The following is a 21,584-nucleotide window of genomic DNA, read 5'->3' on the forward strand; positions in this document are numbered from 1 at the left end:
AGAAATGTTGTTTCAGTTCCAAAGGAAGATTTCAGGGAATAGAACAGCTTTGAATTTCTCCAGAGCTGTTCACCATAAGAATTGTAATCAACTGTGACAGCATAGCACCATCATCTGCCCTGCAGAAAGGGAGGGACCAAACATATTTCAAGAACAATGTTCATCCCAGGACAGGGGCCTGTTAAAAGAAGAAACAGGTTGTCTTCTCCACACGCCAGCACTAGTTCAAGAACTGTTATGGTGGTATGTTTCCCCACACCTCCGCACTATTCTTCAGGATTCAACTTTTGTATTAGGACATCCTCAGGGTCTTCTGAACCCCAAGCTCGCAAAACAGCAAGTGAACAATAAAACACAGGCCACACCACAGCAACCAGCAGGAGCACTGCTATTACCTTGAAAAGGAGCAGAAACTGGCCACTGGTCCCATAAGAAAAATAAAAATTAGGGAAAAAAAGAAAATAAGTTCTAAAGGTTATTTCCTACCCTATAATATCTTTTACCTGCATTTGGTCAGGCTGAAGGACATATATTCCCTGAAACAAAAAGATATTCCAAGTGATTCATAAACACTATAACATATCAGTGCATATGGCAAATAAGTAATCGGTCCCATAGAGGCCTTTGCAGCCAAGATGGTTTCCTGAAATGCTTTATGTTGGCTTTAGCAGCTGATACTGTGCTCTTGACACTTGTCGTCTAAGGACACGGTGTTTAATACAATCATTTTGCAGAAGGAAGCTGCACTGAATCCTTGATATTTGGCAGCTGTGACACAGCCCATGACAGGTACTGAGGCCCATCTTTCAGGCTGGCTTAGCCATGAACTAGATGAGTGGAGAAGAATGGGGGTGTTAGGGTGCAAGTTGGGAGGTGGGCTTAGAGCTTCTTCCCTCCCTGCCTCTATAATGTGAAAAGCCCCAATTTTGTAAGTGAGTGTTCCCAAGCTTCAGGACCCTGTGAGCTCTGTTGGCATTTCTCCCAAGTTCCCAAAAGGGTAACAAAAGACCATCCTGGAGCCAGTGGGCTGCACAAACACCTCTCTCCTCCCCCCATCTGTACCTAACAGGCTTTGGACAACTGTGACTTCTTGGTTTGAGCCAAGAGTCCTCAATTTGGCACAGCCCCCACAAACAGGCAAGGTCAACAGGAATGGATGGATGGAGGGATCCCAGACTCCAAGAACCATGGACCTGTCTCCAGGGAGGGACTGGTGTTTGTCTGAACTCCATGAAATGCTTTTCATTTGAAATTAAGATGGGGGGGGGCGCGCGCGGCCCCCAGGGGGGAGGGCAGGGCTGCAAGGGTGCAGGAGGGAAGAAATTAGGAAGGAAATAATGTATTTCCAAGAAAGTGCTGTGGGGGGTTGTCTCCTGTCTGCCAGACTTGTCCTGAGCTGAGTCTAGACTGGCTGCCTGTCTCTGCCCACAGCTGCCTCCTGGGAGAGAGGAAACTGCTGGTCACAGCAAAGGGGTCAATTAAAAATACCAGGCAAATACCCCCTCCTGCTATTTTGTGCACATTATAGAAATGTGCCTTTAGGAAATGAGCCTGCAAATATTTCATCTGACACTAAATCATTCCCTGTTTGACTCCAGACTTCCTAGCTGAGCCCTTGTCTGCAGAACAGAAAGTCATAGAGTATTACAAACATGAATTCCAACAAGCCTAAGGGTGGGATCATTCCAACATTGCAGTTAATTCTCACCTTCTTGAGGTGGGACAGCTCATGAGGGGAGAGCAGAAGAGACTGAAACAAAAGCCAAGGAACTGTCCAAGTTGGTGTGACCAAAAAAAAAGCCCTGAATCAATCTTTCTCCACCTGGGAGAGTCCAGTAGTGACACTGGGTGATACTTAGCTCTCCTGCTAATGGATCACTAAGTGCATGTGAGCGAAACACCAGAAAACAAATGTTTTAGACATACATCACATAGACTGCATGGACTTTGTTCTGTCTTTCTGAGGTGGATAAATATTACCCAAGGTGTAGTCTTTTTCATGCCTCATTTGAACTAATTAAGCCTAATGAGTATCACATGTTGAAAGCCCAATTTTTAACAGGAGTGACATAGAAGGTCTCAAATTTGTGGCTTTAAGTCAATTTTAAACTGGAAAATTGACATTTACAATCCTAGATTTTGATGTGAGCATCTGCAGGCAAGATCTAGATGGCTTGTTAAAACATATACCTCTGAAAACCAGCCCTGTGTGGAGACATCTCTGGGCAGATAGCTGATCTACATTTATCTGCTACTGCAGCCTGCACCATTTGCCATTCACACCTTTGAAGAACTCTGTGGAAACTAGCTAAATAATCCTTATCACATCTTTACCCTATACACAAGATTCCTGCTGGTTTTGAGAGGCTTCATGAATGCATCACCAAGTAATCCAGTGCAGAAATGTACAACTACAACAGCTCTAGTCACACCTTAAAAGAGCTGAGTGACTTGTCTGCCTTCTGTGGGGGCAGCAGGCTGAAAATCCTACCTCCTCTAGGTCACAGAGCCACTGGTTGCCAGTAGGTCAGCACCCCTGACCTTGCAGGCTGCTGATGGCTCCCCAGCCCTGACTTCTAGCTGAGATGAGCTGTGATGAACTGAACATGGCTGCATGAACAGAGCCTCTGGCTTCTAATCACCAAAAGTGAAACTCACCCAGATTCACCAAGCAGACGCTCTTAGTACTGCAAGACTCCGGTTAATAAGCAAGAGCAGGGATGTTACTACTAGTCTTACCAGCCCTGGTGACATTAAGTACTTACAAAATCAGCATTCATTTTTGTGGCTTGCAAAGTCCACCTGGATCCCTAAGGAGGAAACAGACATCTGTGAAGCCTTCAAGATGTTCTATGGGGCTAGAAAGCATGGGGATAGAGGACAGTACTGGAGGTCTTATTTCCCATCTATTCCTTCCCTTCCCTGTAACACCTGTCAGTAGTCAGGGCGCATTCTCCCCCCTCATTCTGCTGTGCCAGACACCTGGCAGGACTGGGAAGGGCTGGCCAGCAGTGATGGTGGAAGACCCTGGACACTTGGTAGGAGTGTGGCCCACTGTGTCCCCAGGATGCTTTGGTGTTACCCCAGAAGGACAGAGGTGCAAACAGAGGTGCAAACTGGCAGGCAGAGCTGTACACACTGTACTGTACCTGCTGATCAAACAGGGCCCAGAACATTGGCAGCGGTATGAAGAGGAAGAGAACACGAGTCACCATTTTAACCTCCCCAATCAGCTGTTTCTAAAAGGAAACAGGCAAAAAGGTAAAGTAGGGGGTAAAGCCAACAGGTGATTCAAGCCACAAAGCATAACTCCTATTTCTTTCTGCATGGCAGCTCCTTATTGCATTTACTTGAGACATTGGATATGTTTGCATTTCTACATTTCAGTGCAGCACCTAAACCGTCCATTAAGGGTCAGAAGAGTACAGATGTGGAAAGGGACAGGAAAACGCATCTCTCCTGTCTATCTGCCCATCTCCCCCTTCCCACTCCAAATCTACCAGGTAGAACATCACTTACCGAGTATTTTTCTGATGCCCAGTCCAGCCAGTGATCTCTCTTTGGAATCTCACGGGAGCGGTTTTTCAGCCGGTTTTTAATAGCAAACTAGGGAGCAAAACAGGGGATTAACTCACTCATGCTGTACCTGCCCTTGTCACATTCCCAACTCAAGGCTACCTTCCCCATCCCCAAATGTAAGTAGTGCCAGAAAATTGAGGGGGTGAGTTGCTGGATACCTCTAAAATCTCAGATTGGATGCTTTATGATGAATTGTCTGCAGGAAAGTTTCTATGGTACTGGTTGATTGAAGGTATGATGTGGGAATAAATCATAGAATCATTGAATCTTAGAATAGCCTGAGTTGGAAGGGACCCACAAGGGTCATTGAAGTCCAGTTCCTGGCTTGTTTCTGCTGTGTGCTCCAGTCACTGAACACACTGAGCCTCCCTTGCAAAAAAATGTGGCAGACCTCACTTAGAAATCCTGTCTTTAAAATCTCGCCTGTTTCCCCAAGGTAAATTTGGCACTAGGATTGACCTAGATAAAAAGAAAACATCTGCTGTTAGCAACAGCTTCCTGAAATAGAAACATCATTATCCACCTAATAATAAAAGAGTATTTTTTCGCATACTGTATTCAGCTCACACGTCATGAAAAACAATTTATAAGGCTCTAATGCAACTTCAGCAAGTGTCTCTTGCATTTACATGAACATGCTGAATGTCCATAATATGAATGTGTGCTATTACTGTCTGCTGAACTGATAAAGTTCAGAAAAATTATTCAACTGAAAAAAAATGGAGTAATATATCTGATACTCTGTGAGTTTCTGAATTTTCCTTTCAGTTCAGTCTTCGCCAGCATCTGCCACTAGTGGTTCTACTGACATCAACTGAACAGTTCATGGAGCTAAGGGAAAACAATTGAAATGCTGAAAGAATAAACTAGGACCTAAATGTGTTTCTCATTCCTTACAGCTCATCAGCAAGACATCCAGAAGCAGCATAGAGAAGAACTCCAAAAGTCACCTCCCCTTTCCCTTTGCACCTTTTTGTCCTGCAACCTCAGAGTCATGCATGAAAAAGAGAATTGCACACACTTACACTGATGCATTTGCACACTTCCAGCAAGACGTTTCCTTGTGGTGGTGTTTTTCTGTACAGTCCACTTCCAGCAATGAACACAACTGAAAAAATATTATAATCCAAAAGGGAATTCACATGGCTGAAGCTCAATCCTGCACTGGCTTCTGGGAAGGATCCCCACCCCTGTATTCAACAGAAATGCTCTGTCCTCGGGGCTCACAGGATTGCACTTTAAACTAAATAAATATACAGGAGTCTTTAATGCCTACAGATGGAAGAAAATGGAACAGCCTACAAGAGGCAGTGTGATCCTTAGAAAGTCACCATTGTCTTATTATCTGCTCTGGCATAACAGGCACCTCCATATCTGATTCATGCTGGGAACCAAAACTTTGAAAATTCATTCTGTCTATGCTTTTTGTAGACTAAACTTAAAATAAAATCGACATTGAACTGCTGCACCTGACATTGGAAATCAACCCTCACCCATTGGAAACATGTGAGGATTAATCCAGATACAACACGGGCTTTGTGCGCTTGCATCTCACACACATTTCAATGGAACCTGCCACAAAGATCCCTGCCTCACAGATGTTAAATTACCTTCATTTATGGTTTCCACAAAGGGATATACAATTTAAGATACTGTTTTATCTTGGTTTTCTCCCTCAAAGCACAAAGAATATCAGAATGAGACTTCAAAATCCTGTCAGAGATGGAGTTATCTGATTGTGTATCATTTATCCTGCTCTGTGAGAGCCTTTGAGCACATCAGAATTCCAAAGAGATTAGTAGGGAGAAACACCTTTAAAACTGAGCATGAAATCCACATAACAAACCAACCTGAACTTTTTTAACTAACCCAATTGTCCGGGTCAGTCCACAGACAGTGGAGAATAGCAGGGACCTCTGTCCTAACACAGGAGGCCTGGGATACTGCAGGAAGCTCACCTTTGCTCTTTGCTGACCTTTAGCACCCAGGTTTGGCTCACAGAACTGTGAGAGATCTCTGAAGTCAGTTTAGATGAGTTGCACTTTGCATTTGTGCAAAGTCACCCAGAGTGGGTACCTAATTTTTAGCATCTCCTGTGAAGATGTCAGTGCCTCTAAAAAGGTGATCCATTAGGTTTGCTGAAATATCTCCTGGCAATGTCATTGACTCTTTTGAGAGCTGAGGTTCCTGCATTAGGTTTGGCACTTGGAATTAAATGGTATCAATCTACCCCATCCTTCAGAAACTGTAGCAGCCCAGAAAATCTCACGCTAAATCTGCCTCTAAATCCATCCTTGCTTTCCATCAACTCAGGGAGAGGGCCAGTCAGGGCCGAAAGGGTATTTTCTCCAATTCTGCATGCTGCTCACATAGTCAAATATATCACTTCCCAGAGCATTTTAGCATGTTACAAAAGAACAGAGAGCTGCTTTGCCAGGCAGGACGTGGAATCTGGCAGCAGGACACTAGCTAAAAACACATTTCCACCGATGCCCTCACTGAAACTGCAATATTTACACGTTTGTTTTCCCCTGGGCAACTACTGCTCTGCTAGAAACATTCATCACAGCATGGTGCACAGAGGAGCGAGCCTCTGTGGCCCTTAAATGATAGGAACAGGCCACAAGGGAAAATAGAACCTTCTCAGACCCGTGACCACACACTTTTTTGAAAATAATTGCTGCAACGTTAGCTGTGGCCTGATGACATTTCTTCAGTTTCCTGATTCTTCTCCCTGATGGAAATTCGAGTAGAGACAGCAACATTCACATTCTCTGAGGAACAGATTTTCAAATCCCAGATGCTGCAGTGAAATCACACAACTGCCTGGTCTCTCAGCGAAGGTAACAAGCTGAATGAGAAGTCACCCCATGCTGTGTCAAAACCTCACAAATGCAGTGTAATAAGGGGACTGCTCTTCTCAGCAGCTTGCAGCTGTGAAACTAAAGCTAATGTGTCCTCTGTACTGGCTACCAAGGAGTAACAGTAAAAATGGGGAGATTGCTGAATGTTTTATAAAGGTTGAAGAAGAAATCTTGACAAGTACATTAATGGGGCTAAGATGCAAGCGTTAAGAAGCAAGGGGATTGTGGCTGTCTCCTGACACTTGGATAATAAGGATTTTTTTATTGCAACATAATAATAAGTTGTCACTGTAATTGTGGGAATTACTTCAGCCAAGCAAAGTGAGACAGCTCAGAACAAAGTAACATCTCATTTAGCTCCTTCTGCAGCACATAGATTCAGCAGCAGAAGTCTGAGCCATTAAAGATGGCCCTGAGCTGCCAAAAGCCCGTGGAAAGGTTAGAAGTGGCATGTTAAGCTTCTCTTCTATAAGCTGGGGGTCTCTGAGGACTGCTCAGCTCGCAGTTCAAAGGCCATGCCTGCTCATAGGCAAAGCTGCAAGCCATCAGGAGAATCATTTTGATGCCTCCCTTTGCATTAGAGTAAAGCAATTATACTGTGAAACATCCATCAGACCACACCCTTAACAGTATCACAATAAAAGATAGCAGTAAAACCATGGTCTGCCCACCATTAATAAACTACTGATATTTATTGCTGTTCTGAACTGGGGAATTGTTGGGTGACCTTGAACCCTTTCATTTGCCATGACAGTATCCATCCAGAATTAGTGAATTTGTGCATTTTCTCATCTAGCCATGGACTCAAAAATGGTAACTCCTATTATGAGCATCACTGTTTCCACTCACCAAGAGCCAACACCATCAGTGCTGCTGGGACACCAAAAGCCAGGGCATAGCAATCCTCTCCAAAACATTTCACATCCCCTGAAAAAGAAGTCAGAAATAAAAGCACCTCATTACAGCTAGACTTACGTTACTGGGGCTTTTGACTTGCTTCCCTAAATCAGTCACTTCCCCTGTTTTAAATCTTCTTTGCTGGTGCTTCACACTGTGAATTGAATCTCCTTGAAACAGTTGTCCTCCCTTGATGAAGACAATTTGGAAGCAGGGTTAGTGTCTGCCAGCAAAAGCAGCTGATAATGGGATATTGATGCAAATGGTAGAAGGGAGGGGGCAGACAAATAGGTATAAAGAAGTACTAGGAATTGTAATTGGGGAAAAAACTACAGCATTTAAAGTAACCTGAAGCCATTCTGTATTTGACTAGATCTAAATAACCAGTACTGTGTTTCCACATTCTTTGTGCCAGCTGCATCAGTCTTGAGTGAAAAACCGGAATTTGATTTCATAGCGACCTACAGTGGACAAAGAGGAATCCAGTGCCTGCACTGTGTTAAGTGGGAGCCCAGGATAAGCCTTAGAACTCCAGTCCCCTTCCTCCCTAACACCAATGTCACTAGGGGCAGCCTGCTCCAAATGTCAGGTCTTGCAGCAACCCGTTAGGAAGCCAGGTGTGTTACAGGACGGGTTGGATCAATCTGAGCTGTGGCTCACTGAAACCCTAGGCCTCTTGGAACAGGTCAGTTCTTGTACCGTGCTCCAGCTGCAAACAGCAAGCCAGCAGTGGGTAGATATTACTGCATTCTCACATGGAGTAATGGTTAAAGTAAGCCAACAGAGTTAACAGGAGACCAACCCATGAAGCCCTCAGATGCTCCTGTTTGTTGTAGCCGGGCAGTCACAGACAGCTGCACAGCTGTGTGCATGCATAGCATTTATTTACTTATTTACAGCGAATTAGCTGAAATCCAACAAAGCTGAGAGCAACATTATGGGCACACTGAACTTTTAATATGCTAAATGAATTGGACTTCTCTACCTAAAAGTATATATTTCATATTCGTACCAAATGTCTACAAACTGCATTTCATGCTCTTCCAAGAAAAGCCTTGACACTTAGCAAAAATGCTACTCTTTCCCCATCCTCTCCAATTCCATGTTGCAACTAGTTTATATTGGTGCATGTTTTGATGTTTGAAGGGACTTGATTTTCATCTGCCCATTAAGCAAAAGCCCTTCCCAACTGAATGATGACCTGGAGACACCAGAGAGAGAATGAATAAAAGATATAGCATTTGTCTTTATCCCTATGCATGGTGTAAACATGAGACAAGAGCCTGTTAAAATGACGCTCCAAACAAACAGAGCTTTCTGGAAGCCATGGAATGGAATGAAAAATATGGCAACTAAATGTGAAGACTACTTTGTCCATGTCCCCGTCACCTATGGCCTGCTGCTCTGCCTCTGTGCCTGTATTTAGAGTGTGCCAATCCCTTTGGCTTCCAAGCACTGCAATACAATGAAGTAAGTGCAGCAAGGCTCGGGGACTAAAAAAGGTTTTGCAAGTAGGCTAGAATATAAAGTAGGTCTTAAATGGGGCATAGGCCTGTGCTTTGTCTTCAAGGCTAGTTGCTCAGGGCAGCAATCTTGCAAGCAGACCCATGCAGACAAGCCTGAGTGCCAGGACAGAGCCCTCTAAAAGTCAGCAGCACCCCATGGGAGGGAGAAGGTAGGACTTTGAAACCAGCCCTGGTAAGTTTTTCAGTCCTGACACTGCACAGGACAGCAGAGATCACTTCCCATCCATAGTTAACCTGAAGGCAAGTCCTTCACTGGCAATGGAGATTAGATGACCATAGGTCCTTCCACCTTTCATATTTTAATACTGCTGTTCAGGCTAGCTTTGAAATACAACCAGGAATAAATTTCTGTGACTTGTCAGCCTATATTATAAATCTGTTAATGCCGCTGCAGCAGGATTAACAAGGTGCAAATGCAATACACTGACCACTCCACAGATAATATCATTTCTGCCATTCTGTTGTCCTAAGAGTCTAACTATGCACAGCAGAGTAGTTAGAGGGCAGCTAATTTATTGTTTTACTCTAAATCCACACTGACCTCTTAATACAGGAGTTACAAACGTGGAGATCAAACTTCCAGCATTAATGGATAAATAGAAGATGGAAAAAAACTTGCTTCTCTCCGAGGCCTGAAACAAGAGAAGACAATATCAATGTCATGGCTAAGGCACAGCATTGGGCTTGCAAATTGAACACTATCAATTCTCTTGTTAGGCAGGCTGGGTAAATATTGACACAAAGTGCATAAAATGTTAAGCAAACAAGCTTGTGTTCAGGTGATGGTAAATGCTCACACAAATCATCTCACGTTACTCGAGAAGTGCTTTGGGGCTTTTTGGCATTTCAGAGGAAAAGCCACTGCTTTGAAAATGTTGTGAGACTGGAAGGAGGGGAGAGCATTTACTTATTCAGAACAAGTAGCTTGATTCACATCCTTTGTCACCTAATTCAATCCAATTTGGCACACTTTGACAAGCTCATAATTTCTTCCTGTGTCTGAGCCCTTTTTTTTTTTTCCCTCCTCTCCTGTGTAGAAATAGAAAAAGAAACCAGTATATTTTAAGGAACTGGTAATCACACCACAGATTAAAGAGTGCCAGCAATTGAAAAGTATCCATCAAAGAAGAGACCACCAAGGTGAGGCCAGTCGACCTCAAACTAATAGGGTAAATTAAATCTAGGGGAGCAAATTCAAGAGCCTGACGGAGGGATGAACTCTAAGAGAAAGAGTTCTGAATTTAAGGTGTGACATATTATAGTTTATAGAGTCAAAGGATGCCTGTTGATCTTCTTTCTTCCTGCATAATTCATAATTTGGAAGGAATCAAGAACGTGATGCAGAGTTTGGTCCTTTTTGCAGGAGTAATGTGTGCATGCAGTCTCTCCTTGCTTGTGGGAGGGACATACATGCACAGTCACGGGTGTGCTGCATACAGTGTTAACCTCCTCCCTGTGCCTGGGTGGGCCAACAGAGAGGAGAAACAAAAGCAGGCTACCTGACCTACCCCGTGCTCACATGTATCACCAGCTCTGGGACACCTGAGTTGATAAAGGTAGTGGGGAAAACTGCTTCAGATATGGCATGGTGCCTGGCAGAGAGCTTCTTAGGGCACCTTGAGCCACATCTCTATGACCTGAGCATCATTTGAATGCAAAACTTTAACTTAGCTGAGTGCTAGGAAACTCCTCAAGGACTGTTGTTCTGTCTCCTTTCCTTCTAATGTGTCCTGCTTCTGTCTGCTACCTGAGACAACAATATCCACAAGGCTAGAAAACTGGAGACAACGTGAAGAATTGCAGGCAGCTGAAAGAGGACAGCTTTAAAGTAATGAATCCTGAGATCCAAAAACGTAACAAAACCTCCTGTAACTGATGGTGCAGCCAACAGGAAATATTGCTACTTCATATAGCAAGAAGCCTCTTATCAGAGGGCATTACTGCAGGGAAAGGGGGAGGTGGGAGAGCATGGGAGGGCTTCTCTTTATGTCCCCTTGCAAAGTGGGTGGTGAGAAGGTGAGGGTGAGAGACCCATCACCTCCCACTGCCACCCATCAAGGAGTCTGGGGGTCTGCTTACTTGGATTAAGGGCTTTCTGCCTTGACCCAGCACACACCCATCAACTTGAGTTCTTGGCTTTTCCAGAATTTTATTTCCTAGAGTGTTCAAGGCTAACCCACACATTCCTCATAAATTATTTATCCTGGACTAAAGGATTTGAAAGCCTTATAAAAATCACCTCCATGGCATGTTCTCATGGTTAATAGAAAACAGCAGTGGGGTCTCACTATCTGTTATATTCCACTCCTTGCTGGTGGTTTTGATAACCCAGAACTTTCCACTGCTAAACTAGTAAAATTTTATTTTCTTTTTCATTCTACCTTTGTGACTAGTTACTTGTCATCATAAAATAAACTAGAGAAATGAGCAGCCTCAGCAATCTTCCCCATTCCTAGATGGCCCTCCCATGGCTTGTCGAGGGTGGTGCAGTAGAGCCCTCACAGTCCTGCCCTCTTCTAGCCAAATTCTCATGGCATGTCTCTAATCCTTCGTAGCTGAGCAACTCAGAATTTCTGAGAGCTGTGATAAACTCAAGCATACAGCTCTTGACATGATAAAGTCTAGAATAACAATTACCAAAAAGAATGGGGTGGTAAGAGAAGAGGATAGTTATGCATAAAGAATTTGGAGCATCTTATTTCCCACATTTTCAGATTTTAGTGATGGAAAGAAAAATGGTCAGAGAAAAGCTGAAATAACTACAAAAACAATGACCCAGCAGCTTGCAAATTATACTGATTGGAATAAAGAATTTCCTCCCTATTGTCCTAATCTTTAGAGCAGACATACTTTAACAACATGATTTGGATTAGCTAATTTGAGAAAAGGTACTGTACATGATAATCCTGATCGCCTTGGCAACCAGAAAATAAAGAAACAAAGAGAAAGCTATTTAGCACCTTAAACACCATCCAGCACTGTTTGAAAGCGGCTTTGGTCTCTAATTAATATGTGCAGCAGCTTCACATTCATATGACATATCGTAAATATAATTTTGTTCAGGCATTTTTAACTTGGATTCCTAATCCCATAGAAAAATGCATTTGGAAATCTCCTGCAGATAAATCAATTTTCCCTATCTGACCTCCTGCCAAATCAGTCCCCATCACAGTCTGTAGTAGTACTGTTCTCAAAGTGGCAGGTCCAAGACTATTATGCTCCTGAAGTACTTAAAAGAGGATCAGATTGATGTTGTGCATTTACCTCAAAACATAAACTTGTATCTAGGAATAGCAGGGGCAATTTAGTTATTTATACACAGAGCTACCTCAGCCCTAGTTTTCAGATTAAACAACTAAGCCTGTGTACTTAAGGGCTCGGCTGAAGTTTATTGGTGTCCTGAAAATTAAGGGGGAATCAAATGCTTCATTTCATAGGGAATTTTCAAAACTTATTTCATCCTACCTGGAGTGGAAGAAAATAAAACATAAGTCCCCTCAAACACCACTCCAGAGGGAAGAAATATTCTGGTTGGCCCCAAACCTTTCATTCCTTACAAAATCAAAACTTCTCATTCCAATTCTGATGACTTAAACTTCCTATCACATGGCATAAAACATTTGTTTCTTCTGAAAGGCCAAGTCATTTCAAAATGGTAAAAGAGAAAACTCTCTATTTTGAAAAGAATGAATAGAGCAGAACACATTGTTCTTATCAGAATGCTTTTTACAGTTTTCTTTCTCTAAATTAGTTTTTCTTGAAGGTAACACACAGGTGAATGTTTGAGCCTTTGTATTTGATAAATTTGTTGGAGAGATGTAGTCTGAATGCTGGAGAATGGGTACAGGCCCATACACAACCACAGGCAGTTCAGGTTTTCTCTCTGTAACTCAGCTGTGGTTGTAAATTTGGGATAATAATATGTATGTGCCTGAGAAGGGTGCTGAGATTCATTAGCTGAAGTCTATAAAACGCTCTGAAGATAAGTGTTACATATTATCATACTGTAATTAGGTGGTAATTGAAAGATGCTGGATAAACACTATTAATCATTAATATTCATAGAAGTAGCACTTGTGTAAATGCTGCTGTTGGACCTCTCAGAATTCTTTTGGGACAACTATTGGTGCAGCAAGCCAGGATGCCCATGCACTGGGACGCATGCAGCTATCCCAGAGCACGTGTGCTGTGCTGCCAGCCTGCTTTTGGTCAGAGTTATGCCAACTGGGGAGGCTGGTGACCACCAGAGCATTGCTGATCCCCCCTTCTGCAGCATCCCCTAAAGCACCAGATCCAACTGACAGCACAGTGTGGACATGCCTGCAGGAGGATCTGCTTTGGACAAGTGACCATGGAATATCCCACATTTTGTTACTTCCTAGTAATCATAAGCTTCATCACTTCAGCATCACTCAGTTGTGGGGAAAGCACAACTCTTCCCAAAATTTTAAATTTAGTCTGTATTATTTCATTACATGGTGACTACATTCTGGGGCATTGCAAAAGACAAGAGAAAACTGCCCTACCGGGCTCCTTGTCCAAGGCCAAGGGGCCAACTCTTACCCATCTTTACCAGTGCTTTTCCTGACACACTATTAGTCTAATGTCCTTCTTTAATGCCTCCATTGATGGGAATTTCCATCTCCCAAAGGTCCTAGCATTTTCCAGTATTTCTCTAGATCTATTTCTGGAAAAATTTTTCATACTGTCAATCCTAAATAATCCTCCTTCCGTTTAAGCTTACTCATCACAGACCCCAACACTTATTTTCCTTTTTGTAGCAGTGACCTTCTACATATTTGACAACTTATGCCATGCACAGAACTTGCTGATTTGAATACTTGACATTAAGAAAATGGAAATTTTTATCTGTGTGTTAGGTCAACGTAAATCTATTTAACTTGAAGTCAATTTAAAAATTTAGCATTTTGCCTGAGGATTAGCACTTCCTGACCTGCTTTGCTTCTTTAAGCACTACCTTATCCCTGCTTGAGCCCCTGTGCTGAATAATGGGAGTTTGAGATTAGTGCAGATGAGGGGCTAAGCACTCATGACAGAGAATGAGGACACAAAGCACCTGGACTACAATTCACAGGATACACAACACAGAGCTAAACAGAAACATTTTCTTAATTCTTCAGAACCTTCCATTTTGGCACTACCTTCAAAAGACCAGAATTTCCCACAGTCCTTTCTGAACAACATCTGAGACACAGACTATGACTGATTTGAGTCAAAAATCCCACAGAATCATAGGGTGGTGATACAATCTTTTCTTTCATTTGCTGTATTCCATTGCAGTGCATTACAATCACCCCTGTTAAGCTGGTTCATGATATATACAGTTCTGTGATATGCATGACAGGATTTTTCAACTACTCTGATGTCCAATTAACATTTAGATGATTTGATGCAATTATGACCTATCCTTTCCAGTATCAATCCTGTTCTGCTGTCATTTTGCCTTCCTGAAGCATCAAAATTCTCTCAAGTCTTATGCAAACCATTCTACCTCCTGTCTTACTACGTCTTTTGCAGCAAGCTGGCCCTTATTCTAGCACAACAGGATTTTCATCACATAAACATCCCCACAAAGTAAGCAGACACTGCATATTTTAGGAAAGAAAAGAAGTCTTACATGTTCCTCTTCAAACTGGTCCCCACCAAATGCAGAGACACAGGGCTTGATACCTCCCGTTCCAAGGGCGATCAAAAACAGACCAACCATAGACAGGACCCTTCATGCAAGAACAAAAACATCACCATTGCAAAATCTTTCCAGTGCTTATGGGAGTATTTTAGTGTCACCCAACCAGGATTCCTCTGATAATGTTGTCTTTTGCACACAGGTAGTGATGGTGAGCCAGCTAAACAAACAAGTTAAATATCCTAATAATTTGAAAAACAAATTAATTATCCTAATTCCTGCACTCCATACCAGTCAATTAACCAAACTGGTTTTGCCAGTTTCTTGTTGTTCTGAGGTCCAGTAGACATATAGGAGATCAAAGAGCTGTGGAATTATTTTTCATTCATATGACAACAAAAGATTTCTGAGATCAATTAAGAAAAAGAAAAAAAAGAAAAAGGGGAGTACTTTTTGCAGCTTTCTAGCCTGGGTAAGAGCAGACAAGCTGTTCAAATGAGACTCATTCTTGTGTGCTTTCTACTTCCCATTGGTTTTCAAAATACCATTGTTGGCCTGACAGATTATGTCTCTAGGGAACAAGAGTATCAGGATTGGCCAGGTCTGGGACAAAAGAAAACTGTTCTGTAAACAACATATGCTCCTGCCTGCATGTGCATATTTTTGAGTCATGACCACACAGACAAAACCAGCTTGGCGGTTTCAGAGACACTACTCTGACAAGCCTATCAGTTCAGAATCTAGAGGGTTGTATCCTGTGGAAGAGACAGACCCTTCCCCTGTCATCAGAAAACGTATTTCAGTTTTGTGTTCCCATGCGCATGGGGGAACCTTGCTGAGCTGGGCAGCTGTGCTGATGAAATGAGGGAGGAAGGAGCCTGGTACAGGCAGTTGGATGGAGGAGACCAAACCAGTAGCGTGGTATAGTAGAGAGGGGTGATCCCCAGTGCCTGTGTCAAAGGGGTTAGAGTCCCTGTGGTGATTTCCAACTCCATCTGGCATGGTCACACACCAGACCCATCCTTCCGCTCTTACTCAGACATTCCTAACCCTTCCCTGATGAAAGAAATCCATGCACAGCACCAAAAATGCTGGCCTGATGGAGGTGAAACAAATTACAGACTTGGGTAAGCCAACTACCATCACAACCTGTTACAGCACTATGGCTTCAAGGGCTACTTACACATGAACTGCCTGGTCGCCCAGGGATGGAATGGCACCGACTGATTTTATCAGATGGCCAACAACATACACAATGGAGAGGTAGATGATCGTCCTGTGAGAAAAGCAAACAGCAGTGACTGAAGGTGCAGGGTGATGAACAATTCAAAACCAGAGTGTGCCCATGCTCCCTGATATGGCAGCTCTACTTGGCAGACACACAAGGAACTGGTTTGTTCAACCACTGGTAGAGCAGGCAGCTACAATTCCTTTGTGTCAACACTGAGTGCACTAGAAGGAATAGATATGCAAATGGCTTCAGATTAAGGAGGGATAGCCCCTGCTTTATTTGTAGATGTTACTGAGCAGAATAAATAAAAAATGTTCCAGTCTTGTCACGCATGGAAGACTGCACTGTTCAGGTCCAACTCAGTTTCCAGATTATTAATAACTGGCATTTTGTAGGATGTGCATAAGTGAATCCCTTGACTGGAAGGGATCTCTAGAGACTGTTGCCCACATTCAACCCACCTAACCAACAAATGTAAATTAGGAGTGTGGTTTCCTCATTGTAAGTCTGTTTTGGGTCCCAAGTACCTCTGAAAGACTGACTTCATCTATCTGCCTCCCATGTGTTGCTGAGGCAGAAGAAGAAATCTGAGTAGGATGATCAGACTTGAGTGAATTCTATTCCCTCATCACCTTCAGGACTAAGAGAAATCTATGTATTCATGTGCTGAAGACACATACAGAGGGAATCAAAGGACAGAGACACTAGAAGAAGTCCTATGAGCTTTGAGCATGAAACTGGTCCCTGATGCATTCAAACCCTGGTTGCAACATATAATTTAGAGCCACATCAGATCATTCCTAAAAGCCCCTCTAATCTGTTATCTGTCCTTGGTATTGGTCAAGGCCCAGCTACTACATCAAATGCCACCTCCCACTAAATTATAGGGATTACTCCAAGTCTCTTGCCTAACACACCAGAGTCTGTATAAGGATTTACCTTCTCACAACGTCATGCTGAAAGATAGACATCCTCAAATACTAATGAACATTGCTAGGCGACCTTAAATAATGAAGTTAATAAACTCCCACTGTTATTTTTTTCATTCAAAGGGACAAGAAAATTACTAAAACTGAGCAGAGAGAAAAAAGGACACTGAGAGCTCCTTAAGAACTTTCTTCTGGAAAGGCATATGGCAGTTGTTTATTTCCTGTTGAGACTCTTCTGCCAGATAGGCTTAGTCCAGAGAGAAGGGTTCAGCTGCACTTTATCACCCTGATGGCCAAGACTCCTCAGACAATGAAAAAACAGTGCCAAGCAAAGAAAGTCCTATATCCAGCTGGTCATCACCACTCTGGGGCAGATGCTGGCTCCATAACTTATCATCAGAAGGGAAGACTGCCTAAGGACTCTTACTCAGGAAGAGTCTACCTAGTTATGTGCTGATGGAGATGATTTGAGAGAACCTAGGTTTCTCGGGCATAAAAGTGGGTGTGCTGATACATTCCTTATGCTGTGAGAAGTGTAAGTAAGTACATTATAGTTAGTGACATTTCATCTGAATCTGAGAGATCTACATGATGACATTGCTTCCTCACTATCTCTGAATCCTTCTCAGAAGCAGACCTTGGCAAACTGAGGGTTAGTTGCCCTACACTTCAGCTTCCTGAAGACAGGTAGGGAAGGACAGTAGAGGAAAAGTGTGCTTGTGACATTTAATTTGTCCCAACTTTGTTGCCTATTGGCCCTTGGGTGTTAGAGGAGCACAGAACAGCATGAGCAAACAGATCAGCTCTGTTAACAGAGAGGAGCTGACCTTCACAAGTGTGTCTTTGCTGCACTCTGAGCTAGCTCAAAACTGGGGGCACACAGAGCACTGCCCTTGCACCGGCTGCACGGTGTTGATGCATGTTGACTGAATTAGAGAGATGTCTTCACTTACTTATATTTCCCCAGCCATGAGTCTGCCATGATGGCTCCGATGACAGGTGTGAAATAACACAACGCGGAAAAGGCATGGTACACAGCAGTGGAGAGATTTTCATCCCAGTGGAAGAAGCTTAAGAAATACAGTGTCAGGACAGCTAAAAGAAAACAAAAAAAAATCATATCAGATAATTACTGTGTATCTCTGCAGGTAAGCAGGATCATGGTGGCAAGAAAACTACTGATTTGCCTAGCAACTGAGCACTGCTGTGGAAAGATTTGTGCTTCCAGACCTGTTCCTCATAATCTCTGACACAGGAGAAGCTAAAATGAGATATATGAGTATCCAACATTCTTTGCTCATAAACATTTATGTTTAGCTGAGAAATGTATTTTCTAGCTTATCTTAACCTAACCTGTAGTTCTGTTTACGCACATTTTCTATTTGCAGATTAGGTGCCTGTAAGATTCAATTCCCAAACACACTGATTGCACATCAACTGTGAAAGACATCACATAGTAGAAAACCAGCTTTGATATAGAGAATTATAGAATAATTTAGACTGGAAGGTACATTTGGAGCCTTCTAGTCCCAACTTCTCATCACAGATATAGCAACAGTGTTAGGGTACACTGTTCATACACACATTCCAAAATACCAATTAACTTTGAAAGACAGTTGATACTACACACAGCACAGCTCAGAAACACCAATCCAGTTTGTATAAACACCTCAGGATGGGAAAGTCAGTCCCCAGACAGGCCACATACCTCGCATGCCATAGTAGGAGAAGCGCTCGCAGAACTCGTTCACCACAATGAAGGCAATGCTCAGGGGGTAGTTGGAGCCACAGAGTTTCTGTGGGAGACAAACAAGAACATACCAACCGTCAAAGCCTTCACCTCAGCAACATATTCCCACAGTGTCTGGGTGGTGGAGAGGAGTCCAGTCCAAAAACCAAGTGCCCACTGCTGCTTGACCGGCCTGTGAGCTGGATGCAAAGGAGAGAGTGGACCTCACAATACTCTTGCTCTGATTAAGGCTCCCCAGTGAATCAGCCTGGCTGACATGGGCCCAGTAAGGACTGCCATGGGGATTCACGGGCTGTCAGCAGCCCAACATGGAGTTCCAGGAACTCCATTGGAAGGGTGCCAGCAATTCTTCACTGCAATGCAGAAAAGTCACTGGGACCAAAAAAACACCTTTGGATGCCTTTTCTTCTGCACTTCATATAAAGCTACCGCCCTGCCCCAAAACTGCTCCCTCTTCCTGTACCAGACCTTGCCTCAGAAACTGGGAGACCTCAGAGATCTGCTGTCTACGTCAGTGTGTGAAGCTGCTCCTTCTCTCAAACTCTGCACCTCACTTGTGCCGAGCTTTGCCACCACTCACTGAAGCAGAGCATCAGCTCTCTGTCTGGCACTCCCTCAGGCATGGCATCCATTTCATATTCCAAGACTGCTGGCATAGCTATGGATAATTCAATTTATTAATCAGAACTTTAAAAAACCCCAGCGATGGGACTGTCAAATCTGTCTGAGTGTGGCGACTCTTTCGCTGAGCCTGACTTTACTCCAGCCAACATCAGCACTTCCCAAGTGAAATACAAGGCATTAAACAGATGAGTCTTGGCATGACCTTGTGTGGGCCTCTGTCCCCCTTGTTACCCCACAGTGGTCTGAGCTAAGCAGCTTTCAGCTTCCAGCTGCTTAGTAGCTCCACTGCCTCGCAACAGGAAAGCAGGTTTTCACAGCACTGCCAATTAGTGGGAGAGAGGGGCTGGCCATGGATTTGGTGAGGGATTTGGGGGGAGTGTGATATTAACAGTTGCAACTATATTTATAGTTTTAAACAGTGATTGTATGGGCCAGTGAAGTGAGATGAACTCTTCACACGCATTTCTGTGCCTCAGGTTGGAAATAATGAATTCCTGTATTTCTTCCCAGAGTCCCAAATGCAAATACAGTACCAAACCAGATGTGTTTATTCAGGTTTATTTCACCACCAAGAGACCTAAGCTTATTTGGATTCCCAAAGCAATGGCATCAAGATTAGAAGAGTCTAGCTTAATGACGCTGTCTTCTTCAACATTATCAAACAGCAACAAAACAGACTGATTGTAAAAAATCAAAACTCCACAACTCCCACCTCCCCCCTACTTACCATTACTTAACCCTCTAAAGACAAATATTTTTATTCATTGTTATACATAATATATATGTATACATTTTTCTCACTATTTATAGACTGCCTTTCTCTAAGAAATCCTTGATCTTTTTGCTTTAGAGTAAATATATAGTTATCCATTTCATCTGTAATTTACTCTGAAACCGTTGTGCTCAGCAATATGGCTTGTAAGAAAGTGTGGGCTTCACTGGGGCCTCCTGCTTTTAGATTAGCCTAAAAATGGTGGCATATATAAGCTGTAAATACACAAACACACAACCATATGCACACACAGAATATTTTTCTCCTACAAGTTTTTCATAATAAAAGAAGAAAATCCATAAGAGGCAGATTATGTTTTGTATGGGTGCTGGGAGGCATTTTCTGAAATTTGAAGTAAAATTGTACAACAGGGATTTTTTTCTTCCTCTCTTTCCCAGACTTCACTGTAAGTACTCATGGCATTTAATAAAAATTGCTGGAGATGCAGAAAGTGACTGTTCAAACCCAGGAGGACAGGTGGCAGGAGCGCTGCTGCCTGAACTCACTCCTCCACACCCAGTGCACAACTCCCAGTGGATTTACTGCACTGGTTTAAGGTGCAGTGACTCATTTCAGCCACTCCTGCTCTGGAATGGGCACCTCCTAAAGATGAGCAGGGGCAAGGAGGGAAAGAAGAGCAGGAGGCAGTGACTTCCCAGCTAAACCTTCCCAAGTACCTGAGCCAGGATCCTGAGTAAATGCTTACAAATGTAGAGCAACGACTTACAAGCAGGGGTACTTCCATCTGGCTTGTATGTCATGAGATGGCATCAGCACATGCAGAAACTCTCATGTATTCTCTCCACTGTATCACTGACCTGCCTATGGCCTGCCTGGACATCCAAAAGTGGGAAGTTTTCATCCATGTGGAGAGCCAGATGCAGTTTGCTCGTTTTCGCAGAGGAGGACTGTGCTCAGCAGAGAGCCCCAGGAAAAGCAAAGAGGTTAAGCCTGGATTCTTGAACACACAGGTAGTCTGCAGTGCTTAGCTACCACAGCAAGCCTGGGATCTGTGGGATTATGGATCTCTTAAAGATACTGTGGAAGTTGATAGACTGTGTTTTTTGGAAAAAAGAAAGTTCATTTAAAGTCCCCACTACAGGAGACATTTGTTCTCAACTCTTTTTGCTGACTAATGGCAAAATGGGATAAAGATTACTATTTCCCAGGAGCACTGGATATCCAATAGTTAATGTCTGCACAGTAATTAAAATTGAGTTAAATAGTTGGTTTGCTAATGACATGACTGTGAGTTTTAAGACCAAGTATTACATATTATCCTGCAAATCAAAGCAGCTGCAATATAAGCCAAATTCTCCCTGAAGCCAATGCAGTGAACAGTTCTTAGGGGTCAAGCACTCAACAAGAATTAGCCTGAAAACCTGCACAAACATCAAAGCTGCAACGTTCACCTGAATTAGGCTTTAAATCAAAGATGTAAACCCAAGGCTCTGGCACTACAGCTGGGCTCTGTAACACTCACCAGCGGCCTGTCCTCAATCCTGGTCCTTCCTTCTGCTTTTCAGTGTCTGGGTACCCTTCCCTGATGGGTTTCATCAAACTAAACAGAGTTCAACTCTCTCCTTCTATGCACAACATCCCCATCCACTTCAGAGATCTGAGTTCTTTCCCACAAGGAAAGTAGTGTTCAGGAAAAAAGCAATAAAAATCCTTACCCTTTTCCCCAAACATTCAGACAGTTTGTGTTTTCCCTTTAAGCTGCACTTTCTTAACCTAATCAGGTTAGTGGAGGGATTTTTGCCTT

The 21,584-nt window shown here is 43.1% G+C and overlaps 1 protein-coding gene across 16 annotated transcripts in view; it reads right to left on the reverse strand.

Moving 5' to 3' along the window:
- The window catches only part of SLC15A2 (solute carrier family 15 member 2), a 72,874-nt gene that overhangs the window by 26,798 nt on the left and 24,492 nt on the right, over window positions 1-21,584 (reverse strand). For 15 of the 16 annotated variants that reach the window (XR_006018279.1, XR_006018278.1, XR_006018277.1 and 12 more), the window contains 11 exons: window positions 18,382-18,469; window positions 17,627-17,768; window positions 15,697-15,789; window positions 14,505-14,604; window positions 9,408-9,498; window positions 7,293-7,370; window positions 4,605-4,687; window positions 3,520-3,606; window positions 3,150-3,239; window positions 2,766-2,810; window positions 504-536 (listed from right to left, as the gene is read on the reverse strand). Coding sequence is in view for 10 of the 16 variants with exons in the window: in XM_042041562.1 (XP_041897496.1) it covers window positions 504-536; window positions 2,766-2,810; window positions 3,150-3,239; window positions 3,520-3,606; window positions 4,605-4,687; window positions 7,293-7,370; window positions 9,408-9,498; window positions 14,505-14,604; window positions 15,697-15,789; window positions 17,627-17,768; window positions 18,382-18,469 (930 nt within the window). In the remaining 6 variants the exon portion in view is untranslated. Of the gene's footprint in view, window positions 1-503; window positions 537-2,765; window positions 2,811-3,149; window positions 3,240-3,519; window positions 3,607-4,604; window positions 4,688-7,292; window positions 7,371-9,407; window positions 9,499-14,504; window positions 14,605-15,696; window positions 15,790-17,626; window positions 17,769-18,381; window positions 18,470-20,637; window positions 20,710-21,584 lie in introns of those variants that run through there. The other variant, XM_042041564.1, reaches the window with a different exon arrangement.

The sequence above is a fragment of the Corvus kubaryi genome, unplaced genomic scaffold, assembly GCF_017639235.1.
Source record: "Corvus kubaryi isolate FWS band 111438036 unplaced genomic scaffold, C.kubaryi_AGA036_p1.0 37396, whole genome shotgun sequence".
NCBI classification, from domain to species: Eukaryota; Metazoa; Chordata; class Aves; order Passeriformes; family Corvidae; genus Corvus; species Corvus kubaryi.